Source organism: Diadema antillarum, unplaced genomic scaffold (assembly GCF_040938485.1).
Source record: "Diadema antillarum isolate AM-2024a unplaced genomic scaffold, OU_Dant_1.0 seq00000201_RagTag, whole genome shotgun sequence".
Lineage (NCBI taxonomy): Eukaryota > Metazoa > Echinodermata > Echinoidea > Diadematoida > Diadematidae > Diadema > Diadema antillarum.
Genome location: NW_027271261.1, coordinates 197,593 through 218,929, shown reverse-complemented (window position 1 = coordinate 218,929; position 21,337 = coordinate 197,593). Strand labels below are relative to the sequence as shown.

General features: G+C 38.5%; 1 protein-coding gene across 1 annotated transcript in view; it reads left to right on the top strand.

The window, feature by feature from the left end:
- The window catches only part of LOC139728799 (uncharacterized), a 126,229-nt gene extending 116,411 nt beyond the window's left edge, over positions 1-9,818 (top strand). The window contains exons 2-3 of the mRNA XM_071639736.1: positions 5,670-5,912; positions 7,687-9,818. Coding sequence (XP_071495837.1) covers positions 5,670-5,912; positions 7,687-9,227 — 1,784 coding nt within the window. The 3' untranslated portion in view covers positions 9,228-9,818. The remainder of the gene's footprint in view (positions 1-5,669; positions 5,913-7,686) is intronic.
- The last annotated feature ends 11,519 nt before the right edge of the window (positions 9,819-21,337 follow it).

Here is a 21,337-nt window from a genome sequence, read left to right as displayed (position 1 = left end):
CTTCCACTTTGTTGTATACTTATCCCATTGTGCGTGTGTTTGTTTGTGTGTGCGTGTGTGTCTTTGCTTTATCGTCCATGTCTTAGACAATTCAATTGACATAAACACATAACAGCGACACACGCACGCGCACATTCATCAAGAATATTCTCCATAGCTTTAAAAGTCAAGACAGTCATCTGACTTTATCGACATTTAAAAAAAAAAAAAAAAATATATATATATATATATATATATATATATATATATATATTAGATATAAAAATGTAAGATTTGAGTCAGCAGGAGTGGCACAGTGCTGTTGAGTTAGACAATGTACTGTTTATAGAAATTCTAAGCAGAAATTATGTTTGGAAAGTACCTGATTCATCTTTTAATCACAATCTCTATCACATTTTCGTTGCCTCAATCATGTACTCATTGTTCTAAAAGTGATATTGGTGATGAATTCCATTATTTGTTTGAATGTCCTTTCTCAAACACGAAACTTACAAAATATCAGGAGGTATTTTTGGAAATACCCTAACATACTCTGACACATACACATACGATCAATTGGTTAATGCCGCTATTAAAGAGAGAAACATCGTCGAATGTCTAGAGGTTTTTGTAAAGAAATGATGTCATTTTTCATTAGTTATTGTACTCTATATTAATTCTTTTCAATCCATTTAATTGTTTAATTATATCCTTTGTATCCTATGCATGATTTTCTACATCAGACAGTGCTTGTATCAGTCATGTAGAGATAGTTTCATATCTGTATGATTATTCATAGTATATTTTCATGCAAATTTTTAAGCTGATGTCTTAATTGTATTATGCATGTATAATTTATGATGACGTTCAACATTTTGTTTGATACTATTCTATTTCGCATACAATAATTTGCAAATTGGTCTTATACTCCCATGTACCCCATTAGGATCGTTGAGTCAATAAACTTCATAGACTTCACAAAGTTAATCACACACGAACTAAAAAGCACGCCCGTACAACACACCTACACGTGTATAGGTGACTCCCGTTACAATGGAAGTCCGGCAGTTTTCTTTCGTTTCATTAAAATTTTGTTCTAAGCGAAGGAAATTTTACAACTTAAACCTTAGTGATAATGATAATCTTGGAACCTGAATTTTTAATTCGTTGTAAAGAAGATTTCTTTATAACCGTGTGCTCGTTGTAACGGGAGCGCTCCTGTATCTATACCAAACGTCCGAAGTTTTGTACAAATTGTTAATGCTACTTTGCAATAATTTTGTATCATTTGGACATGAAAATAAAAAGAAATGAAAATGAAAATAAAGTGATTGGTCATTACGCGTGACCATTACCTCCGCCAGAGGTGAAGCCCATACGGCCGGCGGATGCTGTTTTCAGTTCCGTATGTTTGTTTGTCTGTCTGTCTGTGTACAAAATAACCCGAGAATGGATGAACACTTATCTTTATCAAATTTGCAGGGTGTATTCATAATGAAATAAGAAAGAAACTAGTAAATTTGGGGGTCAGGAGGTTTAACATCAAATTTCATAGGGGTCATAAATGACATAAGATAACATTAATTTCCCAGTAATTCGAGAACGGATTATCAAATTTTCACCAAACTTGCATGGTGTGTTTATAATAAGGTTTAAAAGAAACAATTGAATTTGGGGGTCACGAGGTCAACGGTCAAACGTCGCAGGGGTTATGAAGAACATAAAACAATAATAACAATAATTCAAGAAAGGATGATTTTAATTTTCACCAAATGTATTTCGTAGATGTCCCTTTACCTCTATGTTTGTATTGAAGATACTGCCCATGAAATGACGATATTTTAATCATGGCTGCTTGGCGTAAAGTGCTCCTGTAGTTTATTTATAAAGTAAGTTATTCAAGTTTACATGGGTGTGATCGTTAGCCTCGGCGATCGTAGGTATGAACTAGCTTTATGGTATGACGTGTTGTGTTTTTCTGTGGAGGGCTGAAAACTGCTACATAAATTACTGCGCATCACACATGAGTTGTGAATCACAAACTCTAAATATCCATCAAACACCACAGCTTCTCCCGTACATCCCTGGATACGTATTTCACGCTGCGCTGTCGAGTGATGCGTATTGTAATCATAGTACAAACATATTAAAAAGGAAGCACTAGCACGGCGAGCATTAGTACCTGCACGAGCCGGGTGCTGTCGGCTCCATTAGCCAGTTCGTCCTTGTATCGCCAGCTTTGGTCTCTGACGAGGAAAAATTGTTGAAATGAAGATGAAACGCTTGTTCATATTATTTGGCTGCCAGTGTATAAGCATGACTGCAAAAATATTAGATATTTCATTGCAACATGAAATGACTGAAGTGGAACTTACCAAACCTCCATGTGTCATGATTATACGCATCTTTAGTGTTTATTGTGATCGTGATGATTATTACCGGTTTCATGAGAGAGGGTTGATGCAATTTGAAGAGTTTCATTGCAAAGTGCGCTAAGCGCAATCTTTAAACATTTTAAAGTATGTCCATCGTCTAATAGAGCAAAATAAAACCTTTCCGGTGATACCTCACTTGCAAAAACTGCAAAAAGGAATATTCTACAAGTTATGATTAGACTTATCTCATATTTCTTATCATTTTCTTTGTTTTTTTAGCAGCTTTAATCACAAATATTTCAACTTAACAAGAATGGAGTTAGCTCCTTTTGCGATAAAACTCTTCATATGTTGATGATTATTATTAAAATTATCATTTCAAATCACGAAATTATTTCTCCATAATTATGCATAAGGTCGATGTGAATAATTTTCCAACAACTGCAGTAGTGGATAGACATACTTTCAGAGCGTGACATCCTCCCTCCTGTTTCTTTGTTGTTCATTGTGGTCACGTGAATCATAAAACTATACGCATTTCACGATCATGTTATGAACACACACATTCTATACTGAATAATCACTGTAAAATGTACGTTAATGTTTGTGTGTATGTGTGTGTTTGTGTGTGTGTGTGTGCGTTTGTTTGTCCGTGTGTCTGTGAGTATGCGTAAAGACGCACAAAGAAATGCTGCCTGACATCTTTAGCCGGTGTATTTGTTATGCGCCGTCTGAAACACGGACGAGCTCTGTTATTGCCTCGATGGGGTAATCACGCAATTCTTCAAAGTCATCGCCTGTAGCGTCCAAATAGGCGGATTTCGTTTTGGCGCTCGAGCAATATTTGACCTTGAAATCTTTCTGATCGATTTAACTGAGAGTGATCTTGTTATCGCTGTAGGGGAAGAAAAAGAAGGAAAAAAAATTATGCGAAGCCAGGAGTTTATCATGTGGTATATCCTTCGTGGAATGCGCTCGAACGACTCTTTTGATAAAGAAATTGATTTTCTGTTTTCCCGGGATTGTGCGATGGCACCCTACGGCGATATAACACTGGGAAGTGTTACAGTTTCACGCTCGCTCAAAAGAGTCGCATCGTTATGAGTCAGTGTGAGCAGCTAGGAGAGTAGATTGATATGAAGAAAGAAGGAACACAAAACCACTAGCCGTGGTCCCTTTATTCTCTTTTGTTTTGTGTCCTGTCAGAGCAGAATAGACAAAAACATCAATCCTACAACTTGAATTGATATATATATAAATGCCATGTCACAATTTTCTTTTGTTCTCAAAGAAGCTTTGTTCCGGTGCAACTGCTCGTAATTTGAAATAACAGAAGTTACTCAAACTCGCTTATATGTATCAATCAACTCGAAGAAGTATTATGTAAACCTTCCCTAAAAATTACCGAAAACGAATAATCATTTGCATTATGTTGTGGTGAAAAATGAAGCAAAGCCAAAAGACCTAATGAGTGACCGAGCCATCAGCGTTTATTCTTTAAAATGTTAGCCGATATTCTCAGTTTGATTTGCAGCTCGCACACTACATTTTGTCAGACTGTTCGTAAATGCAACTATCTCTTTGAGATGTACTAACTTAATTGATACGAATTTAGAGACATATCATACATGTAGTTTTTAATAGACGCATTTGTTTCTATTTCAGCTTGCGTTCCGTGCCAGAAATTGAGTCATGAAATGAATTTTAAGGTAAAATGGATGCAAAGTCAATACTAGTAATTATGGTATGCTCATTGCCAGTCTTTTTGCATGTCCGCATCATCTGAATCGAGCATTTTCAGTAATCTGTAAAAATCGTCTGCTATAAGAAAAAAGCAATATTCTTGTTCATGTTGTTATTTTGTTAACTCCCCTTATTGTAATAAAAAAAAACACATTACGATGATTTATGGCAATTAAATGGAAAATATCTGATTACTTGGTAAATCTCTCTCTCTCTCTCTCTCTCTCTCTCTCTCTCTCTCTCTCTTAATTGCAAAGAAGTGATATTGTTGAAGGCAAGTGGACCGAGACTAATGGGGGCGGTATTTGGCTTTTGATGTGATGAGGGCATTCCTGGAATCTGCAATATACTTCCATTATTGCTTTGTGTGTACTAATATTTTTAGAAAATACCCGTGCACTCATTAACATATTGATTGTCAGACTATACAGCAAACAATCAAGATAGCATGAATAAGATGAATAAAGATAAGGGCTATACTTATTACCATGAGGCACGGAAGATTTTTTAATCACTTGAAATAAGTGGAATGTCAAAGTGGATCCCCTCCCCTCCCCCTCCCCATGAAAAATAACAACAAACAAAACACATGGAAGAAATAGTAATGACAAAGTTAATGTGTGCTTGCGTTAGAATTTGAAAAGCATAGAAACATAGCCTGGCGCGCGTCATCAATGTGTACACTATCATTGACGTTGTTCTTTACAGGTCCTGATAGCGTAGGTGCATAGATGAGTATGTATACACATGACGAGCAAACTGTAATCGTGCCAAATGACTTGTCCACATTTAATGACCACCAAAAAATTAATGTTCATTATTTTATTCCAAACACATGATTGTATCACTTAACTCACGTACTCCTGTGTTGTACAATTCTACCATAGAAAACATTTAAACATCGCGAATGTGTGTTAAAACGTGTCCATTTCGTGAACGCCATAATCGAAAGTGACACGATAATAAGCATACGAGAGTTTCAAATTGTATTTTATATCTACGGATTGTCCTTCCGGGTGGATCGGGCAATTTGAAATTCCTAAACCTTTATCGTACCTTCTGTGAATCTTTTTTTTTGTAAAAAAAAACAAAAAAAAAACAAAAAAAAAACAAAAACGCGTTTGATCCTAACTGTATTCTATCAGTGTCATTAAGTAGGGCGAGGTAGGCTTACAAGCTTTCAGAATGATAAGGAAATTCCATTGATCCAAGTCAAGCGTAAACAGTGAATATAATTACAAATAATCTCGTCAATTGCAAAACACAGCGTGCCGACTCTGTAGATTCGACTCCATTAAACTACATTATGTGCATGTATGTATGGCTTTGCTTCGCGGACGAAGATTTAAAGGAAGTCCACGTCTGCTGCAGGCTCGTAGGTGACTGATGAGTCCGATGAGGTGCAGGCAGGCACGGTTGCAGCGGTTGCGGCGGGAGATTGGTTGGCTGGGGTTGGGCGTTGGGTTTTTTTCCTCCGTTTAAGTATTTGAAGTGTGAAACACATTGAATTGTAGTTCTCATCATTCTAGTCGACTAATGGCAGCACAATGTTCCTTCATGGTCATTATGCAGGTTACGGTCACATCGCTCCACTCACGTGGTACGGACAGCTCTTCTGTATGCTGTACGCCCTCGTTGGAATTCCCCTGATGTTGCTCGTCCTGACCAATGTTGGCCGCGTGATGGCGACATCCGCCCGACTTCTCTACAGAATGTACACCAGCCGCCTGTGCAAGAGGGTGCGGTGCGGAAAGCGCGGGAAAAGCAAGAAGAAGAAAAAGAAGAAGCAAGCTAAGAATGCTTTGCAGCGAAAAGGTAAGATGGGTTACTCATGATGTTTTTTTTTTTCTTTTCTGTTCTTTCGCTGTCATTCTTATGTGATAAAACATATCAGATTTGTTGGATGTTATGAGCTATTCGAAGATATTGAGAACATGACCATGATCATCAATCCCCAGCAGTTAACATACATAATTATGATAATAGTGATGACGAGAATGATAGTTGCCATCAAAATTACGCCAAATTCAAGAAATGAAATACTCAAGGCACATTCAAAGATGAGAGGGCGAAGATACAGTAAGATGAAGAAACAGGAAGAGATAAACAATCTTGAAACAATCAAAATATTCAGATTCGAGTTTCTTCACTTTGTCTCCCTCAACAAATTAAATTCGTTAAGATCGCAACTGCTGATCTGTAAATTCACAAACATGTCGGAAAAAAGGAACCAGTGGGACTCGAACCTGTCATCTACTGCTTTCCGGTCAGCGACACATTACTACCACCAGGCTGTCCCTGGTTGCCGGCAGTGGCATGTTCATCGTGTCACTGCCGGCAACCAGGGACAGCCTGGTGGTAGTAATGTGTCGCTGCCCGGAAAGCAGTAGATGACAGGTTCGAGTCCCACTGGTTCCTTTTTTCCGACATGTTTGTTGATTTACAGATCTGCAGTTGCGATCTTAACAAACTTAATTTGTTGAGGGAGACAAAGTGAAGAAACTCGAATCTGAACCTTCACCCCTCTGAATAATTATCATTCTTTCTATATCAAAATATTGTCACTAACTCGCACATTTTGTTTACATGTTCAGATTCTTTTTTCCTCTTCTCACGTAAAAACATGACATTGACATACATTGAAATATGAGGCAATACTGTTGATAAAAAATACATATTGAATAAATAAAAGTGTAATAATTGGATAGTTAAATACAATAATTAAATACATAATTATTCAATACATATTAGTAAAATAGATATTGCAAAAAGAAAGACAGATCATCATTTTTACAGCAGGCAAAAACACAAACTTACTGGATACAATCTGAAAGTAGGGCCTACGTAATGTTCAGTGACAATAATGCGCCGAAGGGGGGGGGGGGGGGGTGTGGGGTGGAGCGAGAAATGAATTGTAAAGTGTCTATGCAAGCAGGAAGATAGATCCTCCGAAGTTTAATCCGAAATTTAATAACATAAATCGTAACAGATTATGAAAATGGTCGGGCTAAGTGTTCTACAAATAAAATTCTTGATCTTTGCCTTTACAATCAAGTGGGACTGTTACTTTGTATGCATGTGTGTGATTGTGTGTCTTCTTTCCCTTTAAATTGGATAAATCAAATCCAATACACAGGATTGATATCATGCTTATCTTTCTCACTCTCTCTCTCTCTCTCCCTCTCTCTCTCTCTCTCTCTCCCCTCTCTCTCTCGCTCTTTCTCTCCATCTCTCTCTCTCGGTGCATCTATGTTATGTAATTGCGCTTGCAGAGAGATGCAGGGGAAAAAAATCAAATCAATACAACTGCTACCTCTGTAGAATGGAACAAAACCAACATCAACCACTGACGTCAAATTGTCCATATTAAGAGCAATATGTGTTTGAAATTGAAGTTGTTGCAGTCATTCGTGTTTGTATGAAGTGTTCAGTTCTTAGAAGATACTATGGGCATTATGATATCTACCACTTACATCAAATGTTTCTGCTTAGCATGCATACCGTCTATTCACTTTCTAAGTTGATAATATGTGTAATTCAAAGTTAAGCCCACTGACGTTATCATTTCTGTGTTGTCTTGACCTTACAGGAAGTACCAGGTCCACGAAGGGCACACAAAACAAGAAAAAAGCTCGCAAAGGAAGCAAAAAGAGTTCAAAGAAGGGGACCCAAAAGCCTCGTCAAACAGTTGTGAATATGGACAACCAAACTAAAGTGACCAATACGAGGCCACTGTCACTCAATATGGAGCTCGTGTCTGCAGCGGATAGTCGTCTACCGCCCCCATACGACGAATCCAACGAGATGGCCGAACGGTTGTTGGAGGATCGCGAGGATGCCGGAGACGCACAGGGCTCGCGGCTCAGCATAAGCAGCTCGTCCCAACAGCAGTCGCTCGTCAACCTGCCCAGGCCGATCAGCGAAGAGATAGGCGAGGGATCGGCCGATGATGTTAGAAGCGTCGTGTCGCTTGCGACGTCGTCGGAAGCAAGCCACCGATCTCCGTCACTACCAAAGAGCGAGAGTTATGACTCGGCGGGGCCGCAGCCCTTCGCCTCTGCCAGCCGAGCGGGCTCGAACATAGAGCTGGGTGGCACTCGACAAAACAAGTCGTCGTCGTCTTTCCCTAGGCAGCAGTCTTGCATAGAATTCCGCCAGTTCGATAAGGGCGACGAGGTTGGAGAGCGGAAAGACGGGGACGGAAGCGAAGGCGACTCCAGCCGCTCGTCGTCCGAGCCGAAGAGTATATCAAGGCAAGGCTCCTCGGCGTCCCGCCACAGCCCGTCAGGGGCCTCCACCTATCCACGTACCAACGTGGAATTACGAGCGAAGCGACGCGGCGAACATGGAGGTGGAACCATAGACCGAACCTCTCTGGGACTCAATCACAAATATAGCAATACTTTCCCTCGCAGAAGATTTCGAGGGCGTAAGAAGGTGTTGATGAGGCCTCCAACATTAAAGTCGCTACATCATCACAGAAAATTAAAGTTGATAGACTCTACTCTCGCAATACGCCTAGCCACGTACGACAAGATGCTTGGGAGCAGTAGGGAGGACCTCGCATTCGCGCTTCCTGAGCTGTCGTGCGGCGAAAATACAAAGCTACTCAATGACATTGCCATGAAGGGTTTCGACCCTCGCCCGCCGCCTCCTCCGCCAGAATCGGAACTATCACGTGACCGCTTACGTAAAAGCAAGGGCAAGCGGCGGAAGAAGAAAGCGCGCAGGAGCGAGACGGGCGATGACGAACTGGGGACAATCTACGAGGGGAGCGAGTCGGACGCGAGCGAAGGCCGTGCGCGCGGCGATATCGAAGTGTCCGAAATTCCCATGTGGCCCGTTCTCCTCCTACTCTTTGGCTACATCACCTCGGGCGCCATTTTGTTCGATCTGATCGAAGCAAACTGGAACATCTTTGACGCTTTCTACTTTTGTTTTATCACGCTAACGACGATTGGCTTCGGTGATTTAGTACCCGATAACTCATTAATTAGTCTCATCGCTTGCTGCATATATACCATGATTGGTATGGCAGTGACATCAATGTGTATTGCGCTCATTATGAAGAAATTTGTGGTGACAGTTAAAAACTTTGGCCGAAAAATAGGCATTATAAAGGACGATTAATTTGTTTAGGATTCCCTGTACATCGTAATAGAATTAGCCTTAAATAGAGCTAGTTAAACATGGACGCTGCATTTTTTTTTCACGTGATATAACTGAATTTGTTCACTTTAGCTATACGTTACACACTGTTACAGCTAATCACTTTAATCGCTCCCCTCAATAGATCAGTTGTAGAAAAAGACGTACATGACGTGTGGCTCATTTCTATTGAACGATGATTTTATGTCATAAGAATCACACCAACTGTAGCAATTGAATGAGGCAAAAGTTTTCTTTTATCAGTTGTCCCCCTTTTTTCAGTTATCCCCCTTAATAACAATATCATAGGACATTCTAGCTCATAAACGTCTATCTTTAATTTGCACAAAAGCGTGAAAACATGAGTCTGAAACAGCACCGAGGTTTTCGCTTTAAGTATCGATAAGGTACACAGTGCTGTATGTTTAAACAACTACTTTTACCTGAAGTAGATCGTCTTAATGGGAAAGATTATTGTTATTTGACAATCTTTTGAACAAAAAAAAAAAATCAGTTATTTTCATCGTTCTCCTTCCTCAGATTGCCTCATTGGTAGAAGATTATGTGCTTGAACCGGACATTGTGCAAAACACTGCCTAAAATCATACTGGTGTATCAAGACCTTTTGTTTACATGACGTTGGAAGGTATGTTGACTTTAAAAGGGTGTCATTATTCGTAACTTTAACAGGTAAATCCGCCGTAATTGCTAGTGCAATAAAAATAACAGGAGTCGGTGATTCAAAATATTCCTTCTATAGATATGTGTACTCTGAAGGCGCAATGAAACAATGCAGCAAAACCGCTCTCTTGAATGCTGGTACAGCTCATTAACCATTTCTATGCCAGGAACGTTTGACAGTGTATACAAAGCTATTGAGTTTTCTGTCCCAATCGGCACTCGAAGCATGCAACGACTTTAGCAGTAACTATTTCAGTCCTGGGTAGCTACGATTGTTACGCATAACTCTACAATGTGCCGAGAGGCTGCTTTTCCATATATCCACTGATGATGGAATATTATGTGTCATGTCCAGGGACAAATTTACATTACGGTGTTCACAGTCGGATACGAAGTCAATAGTAATGCTAATGCGATCAATCACATAATTTATGATATTGCTCTCGACAGTATCGTTTGCTATGATACGTGACAAAAAATAAATATTCTGGCTCTACCGGATTGTAGATTTACGGATTTTACGGAACTGGTAGGCTTTGCTTCGGAGCATCATTGATGAAAACGGCGTAAAGCCTGATGTAATATCTAAGCACATCAAAAGCTGGTGTACTAAGCTTACTTCTGCGCACACAGTCAAAATGATAAAATTCCACTCTCCATTCCCTGTCACGTACATAAGATCGTGCCTGTCTTACCACCAGTATCGTATCCGACTCATGTACTCAAAAGAGCTTGCTCTTTCTTTTTTTTTTGCACGTGTTGTTAGCGTGCCCTGTGAATGATTTGAATTCGCACAAATGAGAGACAGACGATTGACAGTCATTATTTTGTCCGTAAACATGGTAATGGTTGAAGTTTCTTAGGACGAGGGCACTACTTTGTTTAAATTTGAATCCAGAATTTTCATTCTCCTCTCCTTCAATCTCTTCCAGTGAATCTTTGCGTACAAAGTAAATGTATTGAATAGATTAACAATAATTCACTTACAGCTGACAAGAACAAAGCCGATATGAAATACGTGCATATATGAATTATCTTAGTATCCATTACAGAGAAATAAGTCTTCTTCTACCAGACTGATATGTAATGATAATAATGTCTTGACATCACATCTGACGCTTTTGAGCTTACCATAGATACATTATATTCATTTCTCATAGGCTATATGTACAAAATACAACACATCGAAGAGTCAACACTTTTGGCAAAGCAACAAAGGCTAGACACATTTGTCTGTATTGGGTCTGTATTGGTACGTACTATTGAGTATCCATAAATTCGGCCTTCGAACAATCGAATTGTGGTACGATGTATCTAAAACGATAAGCAACATTATGGGTAGTGAATTTTGGTTGTTGTTGTTTTTTTTCTTCCATGTGCGTATGATTTTACACGACTTCTAAATTCAAAATAAAACGCTATATCAGCAAAGCATTCAAGAGCAAATGCTGTAGCTTGAAACATCCTGGATAATGATCACATTTAATGGTTTCTTAGCTTTATTATTGGATTCAGAACGCCCTGTCATGAAAATGAATGGCTTCGAGTCAATGCTGTTCACTGGACAATGTCACCTTATCCGCAATCACCGATGTTGACGCTCTTCTTTTCGTTTTATTACTACTATTATTATAACCAGAACAGCCGAATAGTACGGATAATGGCATCAATGATGCTTCCCTTCCTTTCGTCGTTATTGATTAACAAGATTACTGCAGCCGAATACGGATGCGAATGGGATCAATGTTGGCGCTCTCCTTTTCGTTGCTATTGATTAACAAGATAACATCAGCCGAATATTACTGATGAATGGCATCACTCTAGCACCAGCTCTCATGACGGGCCGACGACTCGAACAATACTGTCAAAGTCCCCTCCGAAGGGTGTCAAACACTATTGTATTACTGTGGGAAATATTTCCAGTAATTGGACGTTCGAAAGAACTCAAAGGACAGACTCGAAAGAATGACCTTTAAGTCATAATGTTTGAATCGACAACTGGTCATAATTATCATATTATAATTGTTGCTATTATCTTTTATTGATAAAAATTGAACTTAGACCTGGCTTAGGAGTCACAGTATCAAACTTTTCCCCGTACGTCATTCTTTTTTCTTTTCTTTTTTTGGTAATACTACACGAATACTCCAAGAATGTTTTACAAAGATGTTCTGTCCTGTCGTCAAGTTCTATTGCAAATGATCTCGAAATCTGGATTATGAACATGGCATTTTTGTCACACGAAAACCAGAAGGACATCAACTCCGCAAGCTTTACTCGGAGTTAACATCGCTCTGGTTTTCAGCTGTAAAAATGGTATTTCATTTCATCTTTCAAATATGCGAGAGTTAAGGTATTATTTTGGAAGTCTGAATAATATGCTATTTTAATGTTTTATATTTTGATATTGTTGTATATGGCAAATGTACACTCCAAAAGGATAAAGTTGATATATTATATAAGACAACTGATATGCATAAACCAATATCATGTTATATCCCAAGCTATGCAGTTTCTTCGTGTAGACATTGTAAAGGAAAGGATTAATGCGAAACCGAACATAATTATATACATGTAGATTGCTTTCGATGAACTTTTGAAAGTTTTGTAGTCATAGCTAACTTTTCGTTATTTTTCCTTGGAGATGTTATATCTCGGCATTATCTACCTGCGATTCTTCCCGATGTGTATACCACTACCCATTCTCTACATATCCCTCACTTGTCTTTGTCTCTGTGTTTTCTCCCTGACAACGCGCTAATTTCCTTGTCTTTCTCTATCGGTCTCGTTGTTTGCTTCCCAGCTATCTTAAAAAAAAAAATCCTATCCGTCTAAACATGTTTCCCCACTGATTTTCCCTAACAATTCCCTTCTTATTCATCGAAGGAAGAAACCGCCAAGGGAAATTTCCTCTCAACTGAGAGGCAGAAATCATTCTATTGTACGAGGACTTTGTTTCGTTTTTATATCTCATTCGGTTGATATGCAGAAGAAATAATGATCGCAATAGAATCAGCTTCACCAAAAGTTGGAGTTTGAATTTAAAATAATTTCTTACTATCGCGAATTGTTGTTTGTGGATGTATCATTTATTGAATATGAATGTGTGATGGTGACTTATTAAATGACATTTCATAAGAAACTGTTACTGCAAACACATTCCATGACTCGCTAGTACATTTTGTACATATAACTATTGTATGTGTGTTGTCTGTTGTTCTTGTTGTCGCGTGTTATCTGGAAATTAAAGACCGGGTAGCGTGGGGACTTATGGAGTGGGAAGGCTGACCCCGTTCGGATAGTATTCGAGAATCCTCGTAACGAATTGTGTATAGCTTTATGACTGATCTCTACGTCAGTACACACACAGCCGAAGAATCTTTACTGGAGCCGACCGTTACCAATTGTGACCCTGCACCTCAAAACAAACAAAAAGTTACCAGACATGAATTTTTAGTTAAGACCATATTCTGAAAGAGCAGACTTTAAGCTCTAAAATGATGTATAACTCAAATCAATTGGACTCTCCTAAAATATCTAAATATTAGAAAGAAAGCACAAACTCAGGAAAAGTGTGTACTGAGAAAAGAGGCTCTGAAGTACAGTGCATATTCAAGCGCTTAATCTTTACCAAACTGTGCAGGCTGTGCAATGAATGGGACAAAAAACAGGAACTAAACCACCAGAGTAATAACAATAAAGGGATTATTAGATTAAACTGAAATTAAGCATGCCTCATTCACACATTCTGTCCATAATTAATGCCAATTTTCAAAGCAGTAGCACTATCCTTTCAAAAGTTATTAGAGTTGAAAGCAAAGAGAGTGGACAAGGTTTTTCAGAAATGAAAAAGGGATTCTAAAGACACACCTAATCACACTATTCTACCAAAAATGTTCGAGATAAACTGCTAAAAAAAACCACTTTCCTGCCCGTTTTATGATACCAAATTTTAGCATAATGTGAAAGAAGACCCGCTCTTTCAGAAAATATGAAAAAGTTAAGTTCGGCTAAGTTGACCCATTTCACTAATTTTCAGTCCTCACGCAAAATCAGTGTGTGCGACTTTATGTTCGTTTTGAGGTGCACGGTCACAATTGGGTTATTGTGGACTTGTGCTATTCTTGGTTTTTCATTATACCACGGTGGGCAGCGAATGAATTGGGCAACCCATGAATCCCCACTCTACCGCGTCTTTAATATCTGCTCCGAAGGTTATACCGACCGAATGACTAAGGTCAGTATTCCATTTCCGCATTTACTTTACTTGAGTAAATTCAAGTTCACTGAACATACAAGTTTTAGTGAAACTTTGCCAAAGGATGAAAATATTATGCAATCTTAAATTTTTACACGTTTTCATGAAACGCTGATGTCGGCCAAAACTGCATGACTCGAATTATAAATAAGGTGAGAATGATACCGCCTCACCATTTTTTCCGTTTCTGAATGAAAAATCGATTCAAATTTCTTTTTTTCTAAAGGAAAGAAACTGTAACTTTCTCTATGCCTTTACGGTTCCATGACATTTGCTCCTTCGACAGTTTCTCCAATGGAATATATTATGCACGTTAAGCCAATTATAAATTCCACCCACAAAAACATCCCTAGCCTTAATCCTAATCCTCGCATTACACTAAACCTAAAACCTTATCACAACCCTACCCTTAAGTCCGTGGAGAAAATGAGACCGGAGCATTTGTCGCAGGAGTAAAATAATGTCGTGTCACCTACCATTAGAACTACTGTAGGCCTACATGATGATAATTGTTAATTCAATGATTCCGAAGGATAAGTTTCTCCTTTTCAAAAATGAATTTTGGAAAGCACAATCATAGGAAATTTATAGAGCAGGAAATTTATATTTTTTTTTCAATTTCATGATACATGTCATTGTGACAGACATAATCTAAATGGTCATAATGTTGTTATTTTCTGTCCGATTTTTAAAGCATCAACACTGCAAAAAGGCCGGTGTTAAATATGAAACACCGAGCTGGTGTTAAATTTCCGGTGCTCATTCATGGTGTTAGATTAACACCTCCGGGTGTCATTTCAAAATTTAAAATTGTCTTTTGAATAGTTTCTTAGTTACTGCACTTCTTGTTAATTTTGAACTTCAACAAGACGATAGAGAATTTTCCGATAAAGTACTTGATTTTTGAAAAAAATCTGTAAATACATTTACACCACAGTAACACCAGTTGGTGTGGTCCCCTATTGAAGATGGACGGGTGTTATACCATTGAAATTAACACCACCAATATCAAATCAACACCATGCGGTGTCATTATTGAATTAACTCTAGCGCAGTGTCAAAAATATCACCAGCCAGTGTCAAATTAACACCACGAAGTGCCAGGGGAACACTTTTTAACACCGTCACAATACACTTTCTACACCTGTGGGTGTGGTCCTCTATTGAAGTTTGATCGGTGTTAGATTTAACACCCATGGTGTTAAATCTAACACCGATGTTTTTACAGTGTACGTGTATCTCTATTGCGCTTGTTTAGTCTCAATCTATTTATAAAATTCAACTTGAACACTGACTGGAGTTCCATTAATCATAATTCCACATCGCGGTCCATATAATTCCACATCATGGTCAGTTTTGATAAACAGAATAAAATTAATCTAAAAGAAAGCTTATTAGATGTCGGGAAAAGTCAGAAAGTTGTGGAACACTAAAGTTTTACCTTTTTTTGGAGCAATGATATTACTAAAAACCACATAACCTATCATGGGTGGAGGATGAGGTGATTAACAAACATATGTGATATTATTTTTGACAATGGGACAAATGATATTCTTCAAAAAAAGATGACACATATTTGGATGCCACCTCAGGGAGACACTACATGTTTTTTATATCATTACTAATTCACTGTATTTAATGCCAAGCTTTCGACCTTTTGACGGTCTTCTTCCGGGCTCCTGGAATTCACCATAACGAAAAGCAACCAACTGCAACCAGACTTGAACAAAATCATAGTAAAGCACTAGTAAGCACAAACAGCAACAGCAATATGACATAACTTCATTATTGTGTGCATAATATATGTATATAATATATATATATATATATATATATATATATATATATATATATATATATGGTGTGTGTGTGTGTGTGTGTGTGTGTGTGCAATGTTCATTGTAAATATGGGCCTAAAATCGAATGAAATTCAAATAAAGAATATCATAAAACAAAACAAAATGTTGCCACCAATTTCATCCAAACCAGCATTTTCGTCCAAGCAATTCCCTGTGAAGTTCTCATTTGATTGCTTTGTAGTTTTCTCTTTTATTTGAGCGTTTGACCTCAAGTTACACACATGTAATTACTATGGTATGTTGGAGTGCAGACCCACTTTTTGTAGTTGTAGGATGGTATGGGTTGTCGTGGTGACAGGTTTTGTTTTTATTTTTATTTTATTTTCTTTTCTTTTTCTTTTTTCTTTTTCATGTAGGACCTATTGAGTTATGTAAATGTCATTTGTTGTAATTGTTACCTTGTATATATGTGTTTACAGGGCCCCCTGGAAAACAGTATTCGATTACTGTGGGGTCACCCTGTATAAATAAAACGAAATAATAATAATAATGATAATAAAAATAACTTGAACACAGTCATGACCAGCACTTCACCTCACATCCGGGGATTTATTTGAAACTCGTTTCTAAGCACATCACGATGTCTACACAGCTGAAAAAAAGAAACAAATGTACGTGCAGATGTACTCTTGCAATGTTTTCAAGACACTACCCCATCTTCATTACACAAGCTATAGAAGTACATGAAGAGTTTGTTCGCAAAAACCAATAAGTCCATATTTGCCAAATGGAGATATTTGCGATTAAAGGTCAAGAAAAATAAAGAGAATAATAAGAAAATGTTTGCTTCTTTTGACCATTACTTCAAAAATATATCTTTATACTTAGTGACCAATATATCATTTAAAAAGTATTATTTTGCACTTTATGACAGAGACCGTACTTCAAAATCTTCAAAAATGGACTTATCGGTTTTTGCGAACAAACTCTTCACATGTATATGTGTTTTTTTTTTTAGTTTGATTAATTCTGATCTGCCATAGAAAGATGCATCACAAATATGTTATACTTGCGAAATTGGACATTATTCCATGCGGCAGAACTGTTCAATATGACATGACGTAGTAAATTGTTCTTATTACGTCAGTCATTTTTTTATTCATCATGATTGCTTCATATAATATGAATTGTCACTCCCACTCCATGCATTTACTGTAGCTCGCAAATCGTTTTGGCACCGCCAGTGGTGAGGACCTTACAGTTATTGTTGACCCCGCGATCTGGCCTTAATCCTTTCTACAAAGGCATGAATAGACTGTCCGGGAATTGGCAACGTTTATCCTCGTTGGAATTATCCCCATTCAGCTTGAGTGCGAAAATTCACATATTCTTTTCTAAGTCTGAATAAAAGGAAAATCCAAACAAACAAGCTCTTGCGTAGATCGGCTACGGTTATCCAAGAGCAGACGAATACTAAGGCCACTATTCTGTTCACCAGAAAGAAATGATGAAAGCGTTGAGTATTTGAGGTCAGGTCACAATGGAGGTTCTCTACGCAAGCGAGCGCGGTCATTTTGCTCCCCCTGCAGACCAAGTCGTACCGAGTATACGAAACACGTATTCGGCGACTGACCTCCGATAGCATAGAACAAGTGGTACAGCCAGTGCTTTGATATGTATAATAGTAAAAAATGTCAATGTATATGTCAATGTTACGTCAACGTATGCCAGCTTCTTGGTTGACCAAAACATGGCCGGGACCTGCAATGGTCATAGAATCCTGAAAGAGCTGCTGTCCTCCGTGTTCTTGGTAACCTCTCTTTATCGGTGTTACATCACAGAAGACGTTAACACTTTCTGTGCCATCAGGGACTTTCAACGGGTGCACGTCACGAGACCGACACCCACGAGTCATACAGCCCACGAGTCATACAGCTCACAAGTCAAACAGCCCATGAGTTACAATGTATAATATACAGCTCACGAGTCATACAGCCCATTAGTTCGACACTAAGCTAACAAGGCCCAAGAGACCGACACATTAAGCCCTGTGTTGTATCTGTTGACCTCGTGGGCTGTTTTTACTTCGTGTAGAACTCATGGGCTTTAATCGCCCAGTGTTGAACTCATGGGCTGTATGACTCGTGAGCTGTATGACCCATGGACCTGTTTTCAATGAGAACTCGTGGGCTGTATGACTTATGGGTGTCGGTCTAGTGGGATGACTCCCTTCGACACTATGTAATAGGGTGTTCTGTGCCAATTGGCACTCGAAATACACAAAGGATTGAAAATATCGCTATGTTGGTTTGGCATCTCGTCTTCAACACTAAATTATGATTACTCTATCAAAAATCATACGAACACATTGTTGACTGCAAAATGATCATTTGCATCTGTTGTTGCAGTTCTCAAAGTCAAATAGTGTGCAATATCTTCCGGAAATAACCATTGGATACGCTATAATATGTATTGCATAGTGACAATTCGATCTTGACAGCAACATTTTGTAAGTACCTATAATATTACTATTTTTAAGACAATGGGGACGATCGAGCTGATTTTACCGTATCACACATTTTCAGTAGACACCTGCCCAGGTATACCCGGGACTAGTCTTCAACGGGTTAAGTCCCATAATTTTCTTATTTCGATTTGTGATTTTAATGGAACGTTTTCCACTTTCTTTGTTTCACTTTACTTACTTGTTGTTTTTTTTAAGCCAACGAAGATTGGAATCGCACTTTAGATTCTGCCAATGTATCGCTGTGTGTTGTGCTTTTGATTTGCAAATTGTGAAAGACGCGCTGAAACTCTCCCTCACTTGAACGTTCTACAACTCCATATTTCAGTTTAATTCTGTTCAGAAGACTGAACGTTCTGAACGTTTACTCAGAACTAAATTCAAGTAATAGAATACTTCTTTTCAAAGCCTACCAACTCAGACATTTCCACTTTTCTTCACCTTCTTCCCCTGCAGTATATTTCCATGAAAGTTTTCCTTCCAGTACTCACAGGACTATAATAAGTTATGTCATGCATTGATTTGTAGAAGACTACATTGTTATCTGTAACTTGCTTTCTACATCATTTGAAGCAAACCCATTTCACACTTCGATAATATCAAACTTACACAAGAGCTTTATACGTCATTTTGGCATAATTCTGAAAAGAAATAGAAGAGAAACAAGGAACGACTGAGCTGGGAGAAAAAGAGAGATATATGTAGAGAGGGGGAGAAGGAGAATAGAGAGATATGGATATATTGATAGAGAGAAAATAGACAGAGATGGGGAGGGGAGGAGGAAGGGGGGGGGAGGAGATGAGAGATAAAAAGAAAGAGAAGTTGTCCGCCTCCTAATGAAGGCACTTCACTGTCCATCGATTTCCAGACGCCCGAACCAAACCGCATGAATGAGTCGTCTCCAGACCATGAGCTAGCGGCTAAACTCCACTAATTGTCCTCGATGAGCCATGAAATGTAAAGCTAAGCCAATACATTCCATTCATACGTTATTCTCGTGTCCAGCCTGCATGACCTCACGATATCCTACAAAGTCGCCATCCAGTACGAATTAAAAAAATGGTCGCTCCTTTCATCATCGTCACAACTGGGCATTGTTGACGATTTGACAACAAACCCAACGCCAACTAAACAAAGTAGTTTCGCAGTAGACTGGGCATACTTTTGTTTTTGTTTTTTGGAAATGATGTTTGCTTTACTTTCCAAAGACTATAACTTCTACAAATATCAAAACTCTTAAGAGTGCTAATAATGTGATGAGATGGCATTGATGATGTTTTGTATGTAAAGGTAATTTCGTACAGTATATTCAGAAGTGTACTGAGGAATGTATTGTATCGCGGATGACGTTCTAATAACCACTGATTTGGTGTGACCTTCCTCCCCCACAATTCCTTTCTATTTCCTGGTCTGACATCTTGCTCTTTTTCTTGTTTGTTGTCGCTTTCATTACGTCAAACTGTAATGCACACGGACAAGCACAAGGATTTACCTCTGATAAAGAAATTCATGGGATAATCACATTTCATTTCACGCTTTAGAGTCATCTTGCCGTCTGGCTACATTTCGACGTCGCCTACGTAATCATGGCCGTATGATAAGGTGATCCGAACGAGACGACAACAATGACCACGACCTTCATCGTTAATATCCTAATTATGGTTGTAAAATATATAATATCTATAATTTTCTTTCATTTAATATCTTTAATACTAATATTATTCTGATGGCCTCACTAATGAAAAAAAAAATCAACCCAACAATGATGAATCAAATTATGAAATTAATCCTGCAAAGGGGCATGCCCAATTTATTTTTGAATTGAACTTTGGCCATGTATTCTCTATAACATACATGCCTGCTCAAAGAAAACAATAGAGAACACCACTGAAATAATCATGTTTCACATGTTGCAACAATTTAATTCTTATCTATTAGTTAGACAATGAATTTTGTTTTTGCATCATTTCTGTTTCTTTAGGCTGGTACCTTTTCATTTTCATATTTTATTAGGAGAGATATAACTTTCATTTCCGATATGGATTTACGGACAAGAACAAAATGTGTACTCAATAATCTTTTCGGCAATCATTATTTCATACGTTGATGTTATATGACAAGGATCTGCATAAATCTCACCGCACAAAAACGTAATCAAGCATGTCATGTACCCCTTTCTTAAGGTTGTCTCGAACAGTGAGCATCATGCCCCGGTATACGGGATGTAGTGAAGAGACAAAGGGTACCAGGAATCGATACTAAAGTGAAAGCCAGGCTTTCAACTCTCCGCCACTTTTCACCTCTTTCCGGCGTGCGACGAAGAATGCCCCAAAGCACCGAATCGACCAGCGGATGACACCCCTTGAACCAATGGCTGGACAGCTGCTTGTCTTGACCATCACTTCGAGGTGCAATGTCCAGCTATCATCACCCACGGTGACAGCGGAAAGAATTCATAATATCTCGGGAGTTCGAATCGAACGAACGATTGCGTCTCCAGAGTTTGTGCTTTCTTCACTTTAAGTTGCTGTTGTTTTTTTTTTCAATAAAGGTCATTGAGGGAATTTCCGCCCATTCATTACAGACCAAATTACATTCTGTATAGTCGACGAGAGTGGCTAGTGAGTGTTGAATCTTTGAGGAGTACGCTCTATAAAGTTGGTCGGAACAGGAGCGCAATGCGCTACGAGCTGATGAGGCTGAGATGTATGGATGCCTTTGGAACTTTGGAGAGTTCTGCTGCTGAGTCACCAGAAAGACAAGGATATTATTCTTACACCTCCTCAGAGTACTCCGTCCTCGCAGGTAAACTTGACTTGACTACTTACAT